Below are 14,637 nucleotides of genomic sequence, written 5' to 3'. Positions count from 1 at the left end.
GAAAAGGTGACCCGAATCCCTTTCAATTTCCTCAGTTGTCTATACTTTTATTACATTTATTAGTCAGGTATTCTGAAAGGACAAATTTTAAGTTCATTGTACCTTTTGTGAAATGTGGAAGTCCTATTCTTGCTGAATCATCTACCTTTCAGTGTGTGTATGTGTGTGTGTGTGTTGAGTTAATCTTATTTCTCCGTAGACTGTAGGTTTTCTTTGTTATTAAAGGATTTTATTTTCGACATATTAGCCCCTTTTTTATTTATTTTGCAGTTAAGAATTTAAGTGTGCATCTCCTTTACTGGGGATTTTTTTTTTAATACTTCTCAGTGTTTCTCTTGCGGCCTGACCTACCCGACAATGTACAGAAAGCGTTTTTGAGTTTCATTACATATGCAGGACATTTTACCCACTTCCAATTCGTCAGAGGAGGACCCTCGGAAGTCCTGCGTCTTACCTCCTCCTCCACCTCTGCTCATCTCAGAAGTGCTCCCATAAAATTTCACAGCCATGTTTTAGTCAACATTTTAGCAGAGAGTAAAATCTAAAATATCCACTTGCATGATTTTTCCTTGATTGTTTTAAAACAAGTTTGATTTTAAGTTCCTCTTCAGTCACTTGATACTACTAATACCTTTATCTGAAAGCTGATTTGATAAGTTTATTGCTATGTCCTGAATGGAAGTTAAGTTTTAAGGAATATATGTGGTAAAACGTCACACAATCTTTTTTTTTTTTAATATATAATCTTCTCACTTGCCTCATTGTTATTTTTTTAATAGGAATTTAGCCTGGAACAAAATTGCCATCATTCATCCCAATGCGTTTTCCACTTTGCCATCTCTAAGAAAGCTGTGAGTATTTTCGTGACTTGTTTATGGCATATTTTAAATAATTGGGGGGCCACCTAAATTCATCAAAAATGTTGGTTTTCATAGGTGACTCAGTCTCACAAAACAAACTGAAGGTTGCTGGGGGAAGGAGGGTTGAGAGAGGGAGTTGGGGTTATGGACATTAGGGAGGGTATGTACTATATAGTGAGTGCTGTCAAGTGTGTAAACCTGGCGATCCACAGACCTGTACCCCTGGGGATAAAAATATATTATATGTTTATAAAAAATAAAAAATTTTTTTAGAAATGTTGGTTTTGCCGAAGAGGCCGTGTGCATGAATTGCCCGGCCGTTAGTGCTCTGGACATTGGAGCTGAGTCAGACCAGAGAGGAGCACCCCCATACCCCGCCCTTCCATGGCCACAGGGGGCGGTGGGGGCCTGACATGTGTAATTGAAGATCTGGGTGACAGCTGGTTCTGGTTATTGAGGTGAAATTTTCCATTTTAGTTGAGCAGTCAGGTGGGGTAGAATAAGATGTCATTTCAGTTCCAAAGCGTTTTCATTTCATATTTGCCATCCTGAGAGAAAACTTTGCTGTCCTGTCCCCCACCCCATGCCACCTCCCCTCTGCATCTTACACCTTCCTCTCCTTCTCCCTTGTCAAAGGAGAAGTTGCTGGTCAGACAGAGTTAAGGGGAGGAAAGAGAATAAACCCGACAGCGTCTTGCCCCTCCTGCCCAACTTAATCCATTCAATATCACTTTTCAAATTAGCTTCAGCGCCTCCTTCCACTGATTTTTGATGTCCCCACCCGGCAAAATGAAGCTGAATGTAGAAATTACAATTTGGATGTGATTGAAACAAGTCTCCCCTGCAATTCTGATTTTAAGTCGTAAAATGATCAGAAGCTAAACCTAAAAGGTTGCCCTTTTTTTTTTTTAAACATCGATGCTTTCTGCAAACACAGACCAAAAGCCAATTGTTGTTTGATGTTTTACAGGGACCTATCCTCCAACCGCCTGTCGTCTTTTCCTGTAACGGGGTTACATGGTTTAACTCACTTAAAATTAACAGGAAATCATGCCTTACAGAGCTTGATATCATCTGAAAACTTTCCAGAACTCAAGTGAGTTTGTCATTAAAACTAATAAGATACATTTGTGGTCATGCGAAATAATAGACGTGTTATAGTAGTTTTCAAAATTTATGAGGTCATGGGACTCTTTTGAATTGCATTTCATGCCCTCAAGTCCCCCACCCCTAGGGCATTGTTAGGACAAACCCTGAAGGGGGAGACTTTGTCTTCCTGATCACATTTCCTTTCTTCCTCAAAGATGCCTCCCAGAATCCTAGTGTTCACGGGAAGAGTTTGAAAACCATCGATCCATGAGATATAAACTAGGACACGTAATTAAATAACATGATAATATTATTGTAGTTAAAAACTGCTTACGTTTTTAATTTTATCTAGCTTGTTATATGTTCTAATAAAATGTACGAAATTCATATTTCTTTGAGGAAGTAAAGCTCTTTAAAATCTGTTATGCTTATTACTGTTAAAAATATATGTGTATATATATACATATATGTATATATATGTGTGTGTGTGTGTGTATATGTGTGTGTGTGTATATATATATATATGCATGTAGGTATGTGTATGGTTATATACATATGTATAAGTGTTTTTTAAACCACAGGACATTCCATATACTTTTAAAACCATAACCCCAAAAGAGAGTTTGGAAAGTAGAAGAGAGTAAAAATCTAAAAATACCCCCTAAACAACTTTTTTTTTTCAACTTATTTATTTTCAGAAAAACATTATTCATTATTTTTTCACCACACCCAGTGCTCCATGCGAGCCGTGCCCTCTATAATACCCACCACCTGGTACCCCAACCTCCCACTCCCCCGCCACTTCAAACCCCTCAGATTGTTATTTTATTTCCTTTTAGACTTTGTTTCCAATGTATTTTTAATCATTAGAACTACAGTACATATACGAACTTACATCATGTTTTCATTACTTTACATTATGTCATACCATAAGCACTTTTTAATGGTGCTACAATTTTCCTAGCAGTCATTTTTTTAACTTCCCTATTATGGAAATTTTTAAGCACCAAAGTAGAGAAAATAATATATGCATCACTCAACCTCAGCAATTATCAGCATTTCATGGCAACTCCACTGTTATTATAAATAGTACAGTAATGAACATCTTTGTGCACAGTTAATACTTTAGTTTCTTAAATAAGGCTAAGATCCAAAGACAGAATTATTGAGTGAAAAAACATGAACACTACATTCAACAACCTGTGTCTTTAAGTATGTGTTTTTTGTTTGATTTCGTTCATTTAAAGGGTTATAGAAATGCCTTATGCTTACCAGTGTTGTGCATTTGGAGTGTGTGAGAATGTCTATAAAATATCTAATCAATGGAATAAAGAGGACAACAGCAGTACAGATGACCTGCATAAGAAAGATGCTGGAATGTTTCAAGTTCAAGGTAAGACTTGCTATGTCACAGTGAAGAAATTGTATCTAGAAGGGTCTTGAAAAGTCATCAAACAAGTCATATGAACTCCAGACAAGTCCCTATGTAACCAGCCCCAGCAAGTTGGCCATCAATCTCACTACTTAAAGACTCCCAGAGAAAGAGAAATATCCCTTAGGATTCGTTCTAAAAGTTCATCTTTTCCGTAAGTGATTCCTTCATACTTTTATTTACAATTCAATCCCCCGTGGCATAGGCTGTCCTCGGGGGTAATTCTTAATATTGATGTTAATATTTCCATAAGCTTTTAAAAAGGGCCTCATCCTTATGGATACCTTTTTTTTAAAAAACATGTTTCTGAGGGGTTTTCTCCAGAAGACAAAATCCTCTTTTAGTCTTAGGACCTGAGAGGAGTAGCCAGTACAGGCATTTAGATGCTTCCATATGTCAGCAGAAGGGCTGAAGAATCCCAATTCTCATCCAACTAATTCTAAAACATTCACTCCTCCCACCCCACCCTCCATAGAGGTATCTGTCAGGAAGGTGAAATGAGATAATGTCTGTAAAGCACTTGGCTTTCCTTGAAGTAAGACCTTACTTAAACCGACAGCAATGCCCCTGAAACCACACCTGTGGTAATGAGGAGATGCCATGGCAGCCCCCACTTGCCTTTCCCTGCCAACCCTGCAAGTTTGCACAAAGTCTAAGCAGACTGGCTTCTCTTCCTTTGGACCCTAATGATTTGTTGATTCCCAGGCAAGTGTGATTCCGTCTGTCTGACTGTTAACTTACCATCTCTGTATGTACACACATCAGTTTAAAGAGCTGATATTTTAGCTTTGGCTTTTTTGTTTGAGGTCACAGCATGTATCTGGCTCCTGTTTTTCCCTTAGTTTTTGCTCTCGCTGCTTCATCCATGTTAATTTCTACTATATTCATTCACTCAGGGAAAAAAAAATTAGTGCCTACTGTGGACCAGGAGGAACATAATGGACAAGAAAGACAAAGTTCTTCAGGGAATTCATGTTTACGGGCAGTGATTCTGTATGTTAGGTCACTAAACTCCTGTTTCATAAATAGGTGCTACACTGAGCACTAAGTAGTAACTTGATTTGTGCTTTGTTAAGCAGAATCTCCAGGAAAGATAGAAACTTTCTCTACCTGATTCTTCTTCTCGTGCTCAGAGAACACAGCCCAGAACCTGGGCTCTCTAGCTATCTAAGCTAGAAAATTGGATAAAGAGAGGCCCACAGCCTCTCTCCAACTTAGGTCAGTGCAATTTGGAACCATCCTGAGCTGCAGGGAACAAGGACAGAATGAGAGAGCTAAAGTGTTATGGCCCAGAGCCTGGGGTTACCCTCCCTCACCCCCGCTTCATCTGGAATACTATGTCATATAGTGGCTCAAGTAGAACATCCAAAAGCAACTTTATAATAGATTGCCAGAAAGCCGGAGCTCAGGAAAAAGTGACACGTCTGGGCTTCAGTTCCCTTTGTGACCTTTCATGTCTTGAGGATGTGGTCCTGGGATGTGGTCCCCAGGAAGGAGAGACAGAATCTCATTCCAGGGCCTCTCATTCCTGCAGATGAGCGGGATCTTGAAGATTTCCTGCTGGACTTTGAGGAAGACCTGAAAGTCCTTCATTCGGTGCAGTGTTCACCTTCCCCAGGTGAGAAGGGTCCACAACTGGGCATCCGTACGCACGCTGACTCTGAGGCCATCAGTAACATACTGGTCACCCTTCAAAGCAAAATCTCTGCTGCCTTTGAGGCTCTTATATCCCTCCCTGTGGGGACCTTTAAAATAGAAATGTCCATTCCCTAGAGTTGGTTCCCGCCTCATAGACAGGGTTTCTGTGAAAGACTCGATTAAGATTAATGAAAACTGAAGAACCAATCAAGCACATGCAGTTTTTTATTTTTATTTTTATTTTTTTTTAAGATTTTATTTATTTATTTGACAGAGAGAAATCACAAGCAGACGGAGAGGCAGGCAGAGAGAGAGAGAGGGAAGCAGGCTCCCTGCTGAGCAGAGAGCCCGATGCGGGACTCGATCCCAGGACCCTGAGATCATGACCCGAGCCGAAGGCAGCGGCTTAACCCACTGAGCCACCCAGGCGCCCCGCACATGCAGTTTTTTAAAAGATTTTATTTACTTATGTGTTTATGTATTTATTTTTAATTTTTTATTTACCTGAGTGGGGGAGCTTGTACAGGCTGTCGGTGGGGGGATGGGGAGTTCTCTAGGAACAGATGGGGAGGGAAAGATTCTCAAGCAGACTCCCTGCTGAGCGACGTTGATGACTCAGAGCTCTATCCCATGACCTTGAGATCATGACTTGAGCCAAAACCATGAGTCCAGTTAACCAACGGGGCCACCCAGATGCCCTATATAGGCAATTTTTAAAAAAAGATTTAATTTCTTTATTTGACAGACAGAGATCACAAGCAGGCAGAGAGGCAGGCAGAGATAGAGGAAGGGAAGCAGGCTCCCCGCTGAGCAGAGAGCCTGATGCGGGGCTCGATCCCAGGACCCCGGGATCATGAGCTGAGCCGAAGGCAGAAGCTTTAACCCACTGAGCCACCCAGGAGCCCCTACATAGGCAATTTTTAAATGATATCAGCAATCTAGCCTTAACTAGTACATAGCAGTCTTGCTTCATGTAATCATTTACTTTTTAAAATTTCCGGGACACCTGGGTGGCTCAATGGGTTAAGGCCTCTGCCTTCAGCTCAGGTCATGATCTCAGGGTCCTGGGATCGAGCCCCACGTCGGGCTCTCTGCTCAGTGGTAAGCCGGCTTCCTCTTCTCTCCCTCTCTGACTGCCTCTCTGCCTACTTGTGATCTCTGTCTGTCAAATAAATAAATAAAATCTTAAAATAAAATAAAATTTCGGGTGCCTGGGTGGCTCAGTGGGTTAAGCCGCTGCCTTCGGCTCAGGTCATGATCTCAGGGTCCTGGGATCGAGTCCCGCATTGGGCTCTCTGCTCAGCAGGGAGCCTGCTTCCTCCTCTCTCTCTCTGACTGCCTCTCTGCCTACTTGTAATCTCTCTCTGTCAAATAAATAAATAAAATCTATTAAAAAAATTTTAAAAAATAAATAAATAAAATAAAATTTCCTCTTTCCTAAATAGCTATTTGATTAAAGCAAATAATTGTTTATACAGACAAGTAAAAAGGTGTAGATTGACTTCATGTAATTGTCCCATTCCCAGGAACAGGATGGGCCAGCTGGGGGCATGGGGGTTGGGTACAGGGTGGAAGGCAGCTGGGAAGGGTTGATACTTTATTTTCAACAATAGGATTCTGTTACTCTCAAACAACAAACCTAAGATGAAATTTCCGTGAAATGCACTCTCATCATACCCATACTTCCCCTTCTAATATTATGGAGTATTTTCCTGGGATTTTCTTTTTCTGCTTCCAGAACATTTTTGAAGCATTCTGAAAAACTACATAATGAAAAGCCCAGGAGATCTGGCTTTTCACCTGGCCCCAACTCCACTGTATTTGGGGGAACATAATCAAGTGACTGAAACTCCCCATCTCCATTTCTGTGTGTTTAGGTTGAAAACATGAGCACCTGCTGTTCATGTTTTCACAGTATTAAAGAAAGTAGAACACGCCACAGAGGCTGTGACTGGCCTCTCTCTCGGCGTCCTAAGAAGAGAAACAAAAGGTAATATGGCAGAAGTTGTGAACCCTGGTTTGATACCCAGTCTTTTTCTTCCTTGGACTTCTAGGCCCCTTCAAACTCTGCGAGTACCTGTTTGGCAGTTGGCTGATCAGAATTGGAGTGTGGACTATTGCCATTTTGGCGCTTACTTGCAATGCCTTGGTGACCTCGACGGTGTTCAGAGCCCCTCTGTACCTTTCCTCCATAAAACTGTTAATTGGGTTAATAGCAGCTGTGAACATGCTCATGGGGGTCTCCAGCGCTGTGCTGGCGGGTGTGGACGCGTTCACTTTTGGCAGCTTTGCCCAGCATGGGGCGTGGTGGGAACAGGGGGTCGGTTGTCAAGTCGTCGGGTTTTTGTCCATTTTTGCTTCGGAATCATCTGTTTTCCTGCTCACTCTGGCGGCCCTGGAGCGCGGCTTCTCTGTGAGGTGCTCTGCAAAATTTGAAAGGAAAACTCCTTTCTCCTGTCTGAAAGCAGTCATTCTGCTCTGCGCGGTGCTGGCCTTGACCATCGCCACAGTTCCGCTGCTAGGGGGCAGTGAGTTCAGCGCCTCCCCGCTCTGCCTCCCCCTGCCCTTTGGCGATCCCAACACCACGGGCTACATGGTTGCGCTTGTCTTGCTCAACTCTCTTTGCTTCCTGGTGATGACCATTGCCTACACCAAGCTCTACTGCAATTTGGAAAAGGGAGACCTAGAGAACATGTGGGACTGTTCTATGGTGAAGCACATTGCTCTCTTGCTCTTCACCAACTGCATCCTTTACTGTCCCGTGGCCTTCCTGTCCTTCTCCTCCTTACTAAACCTCACCTTTATCAGCCCTGAAGTAATTAAGTTTATCCTCCTGGTGATTGTCCCGCTTCCTGCCTGCCTCAATCCCCTTCTCTACATCCTCTTCAATCCCCATTTTAAGGAAGATCTGGGGAGCCTGGGAAAACAACCCCACTTCTGGACCAGATCGAGAAACCCAAGCCTGATGTCTGTTAACTCTGATGATGTCGAGAAGCAGTCCTGTGACTCAACCCAAGCCTTGGTAACCTTCACCAGCGCCAGCATCGCCTACGACCTGCCTTCCAATTCCGTGTCACCACCAGCTTACCCAGTGACCGAAAGCTGTCACCTTTCATCTGTGGCATTTGTCCCATGTCTCTAAATCACCTGTGGGAGAAAACGGTTTTAAACATTGAAAACCCAAAAACATAAGAGTGGGAACATCAGAGCAGTAACTAAGAACAGCTGGTGGAAACTTTGTTTTCGGTATCTCTCAGTGTGGAAAAAGCTGAAAATCTGTTGATACTGGAGAGTGAAAAGTAAGTCTAACTGCTGCTTGTATAACTCACTCAGATATAAGAGATAGATCAGTCACACTATCAGTCACACTAATCTGGTATGCTCAGATTTTTAAAAAACAGATTTGAAGTGTTCAAAAAAGATTCTCCATGATTTCAACCGGCTTCTTTTTCAACTCACCTATCTAATTATTTGGGGAGAGAGGCAGAACTACTCACTTACAAAAGAGGTTTTAAACCTGAAAACCCCTTAAAAAATGGTGAGAGGTGTTTGGAAAATAGGGTTCTAAATGGCCTACATGACGAAGTCGAGGCTGTGACCAGTAAGATTTCATTTTAATGACCATGTGGATGTTTTAGTCCTCCTTCACCTTTCCTCACAAAGGATCCTTCCAGTCTCCAGTCCCCTCCTGAATGGATAATGTAGGGCATTCCTAGTTAGATTCACATCCTTTCTAGACATGCCAGATTTTTATGTACCAGCATGAGATGGTTCCACTTCAGTGAAGTAAAACTGCCTACAAGTATTTTGAAAGGAAAATAAACTTAAATTCTTAAATTGGCATGAAGGCAATCATGTAGAAGTGAAGTTTGCTTTGTCTAATTCGTTGTTAACTCCTTGCTGTCCAGCACTCAGAAGAAAAGTCCGTTGCTGGCAATGGATATACCTAGAAAAGATGGTGAGCGACCTGGGAGGTTTTGGGGGTTTTTTGTTTGTTTGTTTTGTTGTTGTTGTTGTTGTTGTGTTGTTTTCAGGTGAGTGCACACTTCTTGCAGGAGGTCTTTTCAGTTGATTCAAACTAATGTGCATCTTTAGGAAATGATCAAATGCAGACCGACATAAATTAAACGCACAGGCATAATCACTTCACACATGTGTATCTCTAGTAGTTCTAGCAACAGTGTCTGAAACCACTTTGGACTCAACAGGGATTTGGTAACATATCCTGTTTATTTAGCTTGGTTTTAGCTGTGTTGTCTCTGGACCAACCCACGTGATGTCAGGAACATGACTTCTGTGCTTATTCCATATGTAATACATGTGTTAAGTATTTTAAGAAGCAAAATTATTAAATACTAAAGGTCAAAGGATTAATTTGTATCTTCTATTATACTACATTAGCTTCAGTACATCCAAATCAAAAGACTGTTAGGTAGATTTATTTTTATATAAGCATGTTTATTTTGATCAGATGTTTTAACTTGGAATTGAAAAAAATACATTTATGAGATGTTTTATAAGATGTGTAAATATAGAACTGTATTTATTACTACAATAAAGATTCAGTAACACTAAGGACCATGATAATAAACCATGTACAGTGGCATATTCTTCCGTATATATTGTGTTTCTCTGCCCATTTTCTTTAAATTCATTAACTGTATATAATATGTGTAAATGTGTAGTACTTGTAAATAGATTCCAAACTTGCTTTTCTATTGGGTACAAAATAAAAGAAATTTGTAATAAAATGTGTGACTATAAAACAAAGTATCTTCAGCTCTTTTTGAGCCCACAGGCAAATATATGGTCTCCTAAGTGTTTTTTATTTCTAATGTATAAGTACATTTGCTGTTGAAGTATTTTCACCTCAATATTTTAGGTACTTTGGACTTACCATAAGAAGTAAACACGTCACAAGAACAAACCAAAATATCTTTACCAACTCCTGGATTGTGTTAAGTAGGACTAATAAGCCATTTTGTCAATGCAAATGACTTGGTAAAGTTTATTGTCCCCAGTGAAGGTTTGGATTTCATAGCCAGAACCTATTTCTTTTGCAACATAAAAAGAAAAAAAACTCCACAACTAGAAAGAAATATATAAATAACAAATCAATCTTAAAATTATTCAACATGAACATGAGTTTTCTATAAATTCTTCCTTTAAAAAAATCATATTTCATGACCATGTCAAGGCCAAAATGTTTTCTAAGGACATGCAATTCTCAGGACACAAAGAAATGCACTGTTCCCCTTCAGTTCCCATCCCCCAAAACATAAGAAATGACTTTCCTAACATCTTGTGCCAAACCCTTGCAGCTTCAGCAGTGATTCCTGCTGTCCCCATACAGGTCACAAAATGAAACTGTCAAGTGTGGTTGGAGGCCCAGCATTATTGCTAAGAGGACCCATACTTACTGAGCACCCTCAGGGTAGCTGGCACTGAGATCATCACCCACTCATCAGCTAGAACCATATGCTTCAACCTAACCGAGTTAACAGGCATCCCAGGATGTCTACTGTGCTGCCCGCCCTTGGTTTGTCTTCAGCTGAAACAAGGGCTCTAACACGATCTCATTCCTCTGACCCCAGATAGTGGATATAAAATTTGCTTCTAGAACAATGGATCTCAGTCCTCCTTCTCAACATACTTGCTTTTGGGTACCTAAAATTAGGAACAAGTCCTGACAGCCCATCTCTTTCTGTCCCACTCAAGAAAGCACAAGTCAGTGATGTAACTTTTTTAAAGGGGGAAAAAAATCCACTCTAATGCATTTCTTTAAAAAATCCACAAACTCTATTCCTTTATTAGCAAAACCTGGTTATAATACACCTCACAGCAAACACTGCTTTAAGTGTCTGATCGATGCTCTGCACTGTATTACAGTAAGTCAGAACGGCTGGAATTACATCCACAAATAAACAAACCTACAGCGAGAAGAAGTAAGGCAATAATAAGCTCAACAGACGGAACAACAACGAAAACAAAAACCAAAAGACTACAAACTGGTGGGCTAAGTGGTTAACTTGACGTTTTCAAAATGGATTCATTCATTCAACAAATACTATGTGCCTCGTATACAGGCAGTGCTCTATACTTGGGGGTTTCTATGCAAAACATGGTCTGGAATTTGCACTCCAGTGAAGGGGAGAGAGACAATAAGCAAATCTAAACAAGGAAACACGTGACAGAAACATGAATGGCGGGAAGGAAGCTTGAAGAGCGTGGCAGGAGTGACTAGCATGTTATTTGCGACGCAGAGCTTAAGAAAGGTTCTCTCTGGGCCTCTCTTTAAACTAAAATACTATTCAAAAAGGAGTTACCCTTGCTTTAGCATTCAACTAGTTCCATCAGAAAAACTCATCATCTTTAGTTTTCCTCTTCCTATGTCGCCCACAACAAATCATGTTAGATGACATTTTAATATAAAAATATATTAGGTGGCTGTTACTGCACATAATTTTTTCTTAGAATGGTTACTAGAGAGAATCATTCTCATACAAAACAGAAAGCATCATTTTGTTTTGGCCAAAGGTGGAAAAACAAGGTAGTAAAAAGTAATAAAATTAGCAACCGCCTGCTTATTTAGAACCTGAAAAGCTTCAACAACTGAAAAAATAACAGTGTTTTGCTTTTTTTCTTTATCTTATCACTACATGTAGCTCAGGGGCCCATTCGCCAACAAAAGAATAAGTCCCCAAGAAATAGACGGGGCTCCCTGTGATCCCACTAGCTTCATTCACGCTCTTCAGCATTTGGAAATTGTATTTTACAGTTGAACTATGTAGATGAAAGAGACCATTCCCCTCCAAGCCACTAAACACTGACAATTTTCTTTCTTAGGCCTCAGAGGCCTGAAAATATAGTTAGGTTTGGGTGGCATTTCCTTGCAAGTCAGGCTCTGTAACCATACCCCACTTTAGTGACCCACTTATGAACATTTCTAAAGATGCTGGACTCAGATTCGACACTGACTCATTCATCTCAAACACAAGTTCCAGCATGTCTGATCCTCGAAGCTTGTTGGGGAGGTTGATAACAAAGCTTTAGCTTGTCTGGATGAAGAAACTAGAAGAAAATGAATGTGATACGCTGGAGAAGCATTGTGCAACCTGGGTTTTCCAACTCTAGCCACATTAAGACATGACTTCCCTTTCTTACTACATTTTAAGTAGAATGTTAAAAACCTGCAGTCAGTACTACCTCTTGTTTTCACAAAAAAGAAAGAAAGGAAACAAAACAAAAAACCATCCTAATCCATGAGGATAGGGAATCTAATGATATGGGATAGGGAAATGATAGCTCATCAAATTAAGAACAGGGGTGCCCGGCCAGTTCCATAGGTAAAGCATGCAACTTTTGACCTTGGTTGGGCTTGTAAGTTTGAGCCCCACATTGTACTGTGTAGGAAGAACTTAAAAATAAAATCTTTAAAAAGAAAAGCCTGAGAATGTTTACCCCAGAGAAAAGAAAGCTCAAGAAGAACACTTGAAAATTCTGAATAATTGAAATTTATTAAGTGCTTTCTTAAGTACCAACTCATAGCAGTCCAAATAGAATGGTTAAGCCCAGGGATTGGCCACCAGTCAAACCTGCATTCAAATCCTACTTCTATTACTACCTGTATTATAATTGGGCAAAATATTTAATTTTTCTTAGCCTCTACTTTGTTCTCACTCAAATGAGAAAATATCATCAGCTTCATATGACTGGAAGTATTAATAGCTCAGTGTATTAAATCTCTCATTGCAGCACCTGGAATGGAGCAGATGTTTAATAAATGATTGCTGTCTTTTCCCCCTTTCCTAACGGCCCTATGACATAAGCAAAGCAGGACTTGCTATTCTGTAGATAAACTGAGAGTCAGAGTGAGAAGCGAATCCCTAAGATCAAAAATGAGGAGCTATGATTAAAACTTGGGTTTCATTTAATAGCAATTGAAAGGCAGTCACAGGATGAACCAAATTACTTTTTTAGAGAAGAAAAACCAATTGGCAGGTTATTCAGGGAGACAGAATTGGGCTTAACCTAAGGAAGATTCACTTCATCAGATGTCTTGGGTACCAAAGAAAGTCTATTACATTAAATGAGAAGCTAGATTAAATAATGGTTAACTAACCAATTCTCAATGCTTTAGATGAATTCTTGGAAAGAGTGGTATTATGATTTATAATAAGAAATATGTATTTGTTCTTGTTCCCCATTCCCGACAGAGTTCTTGAAACCCTTGGAATTTCCCAAGTGATGAAAATCATGTAGGTGTAAGTTTTTATGTTAATGAATGACTTTGGGGAGATCCCTAGGTCACCTAAGGATGGAAGCTGATTGCCAGGGGAGCCAACCCTGTGATTAGAGGGTTGGAACTTTCTGTGTACTCCTCCCACCCTCCCACCCCCTTCTATCCCCTACCCCAAGCCCTGACCCTGCCCTTGATCTCCTGGGAGGGGAGGGAACTAGAGATTGAGTTCAACCACCAATGGCCAATGATTTAATCAATCGTGTCTATGTAATGAAGCTTCCATGAAAATCCAAAAGGATGGGATTCAGAGAGCTTCCAGGGTGAACACATGGAGATTTGGGGAGAGTGGCTCCCATGGAGAAGGCATGGAAGAAGTGCCTTTCCCCATATTTTGCTGTATGCATCTCTTCCATCTGGCTGCTACCGAGTTATATCCTTTTATAATAAACTGATAACCTAGGTAAAATGTTCCTCTATGTCCCATGAACTGCTCTAGCAAATTAATTGAACTCTAGGAGGGTGTCTTTGAAACATCCCATTTGTAGGAAGTTTGTCAGAAGGTAACAACCTGGGATTTGCAACTGACATCTGAACCAAGGGGGCAGCGGGTGGGGGAGGGTTGAATTGTGGTTGTTGGAAAGAAACCCACACATGGGAATTGGTGTCAGGACTGTAGAGGAAATTTTGGAGACTTAGGAATTTTGGGGGGGAAGGCAGTGAGATCCTAAATCAACATCCTGAAACCTAGAGTACATAGCTCTATTTCATGAGTGATGGACATTCAGACCATTCATTTAGTGACAATGAAGAGTAAAGATTTGGGATTTAAAGCCCCTTCTTAGAAACCTGCTATGGAATCCTGGGCAAATCTCTTAATTTCTCCAGCTCTTCACTGTCTCTCATTCTTCCTCAAGCTACTGATGAAACAGTATCAACTCCCTAAGGTTAAAGTAGGTTTGAAGCCTGTGAGAGGGGCCGGTAAAGGCCAAATAAGCCAGAGAGCCACAGCACAAAGTCCCAGAATGTACCAGCCTAAAGATCATGGGTCACCAAGTTGAAGCATCACATATCAAATTCTCTCTGTAGTTAGTTCAAGACCTTATACTTCCCTTTTTGTCTGTCTTCTTCCTTCCCTGTACTTTTGCCCTAAGCTGTACATATGAAAATACTGAGGTGACAGAGTCAGCGATAGTGGTAAATTAGGCTCTTTCGATCATACATAATGAGGGAGAATAGAGAGTAGTTGGGAGGACACCTGTGACTATAAGGAAAGCAGGAGTCTTGGGGCGCCTGGGTGACTCTGTCAGTTGAGTGTTCAACTCTTGATTTCAGCGTGGGTCATGATCTCAGGATTGTGAGGCTCGGCATTGGGCTCC

General features: G+C 40.8%; 1 protein-coding gene across 2 annotated transcripts in view; it reads left to right on the top strand.

Moving 5' to 3' along the window:
• Nucleotides 1-8,832, top strand: part of LGR5 (leucine rich repeat containing G protein-coupled receptor 5) — a 125,729-nt gene extending 116,897 nt beyond the window's left edge. For both annotated transcript variants that reach the window (XM_044227592.1, XM_044227591.1), the window contains 5 exons: nucleotides 780-851; nucleotides 1,831-1,956; nucleotides 3,197-3,342; nucleotides 4,916-4,999; nucleotides 7,074-8,832. In XM_044227592.1, coding sequence (XP_044083527.1) covers nucleotides 780-851; nucleotides 1,831-1,956; nucleotides 3,197-3,342; nucleotides 4,916-4,999; nucleotides 7,074-8,161 — 1,516 coding nt within the window. In that variant the 3' untranslated portion in view covers nucleotides 8,162-8,832. The remainder of the gene's footprint in view (nucleotides 1-779; nucleotides 852-1,830; nucleotides 1,957-3,196; nucleotides 3,343-4,915; nucleotides 5,000-7,073) is intronic.
• Nucleotides 8,833-14,637: the final 5,805 nt, after the last annotated feature.

This window comes from Neovison vison, chromosome 12, assembly GCF_020171115.1.
Source record: "Neovison vison isolate M4711 chromosome 12, ASM_NN_V1, whole genome shotgun sequence".
Taxonomy (NCBI): Eukaryota; Metazoa; Chordata; class Mammalia; order Carnivora; family Mustelidae; genus Neogale; species Neogale vison.
The sequence above is the reverse complement of the archived record's forward strand: the minus strand, read 5'-3'. Positions and strand labels throughout refer to the sequence as shown.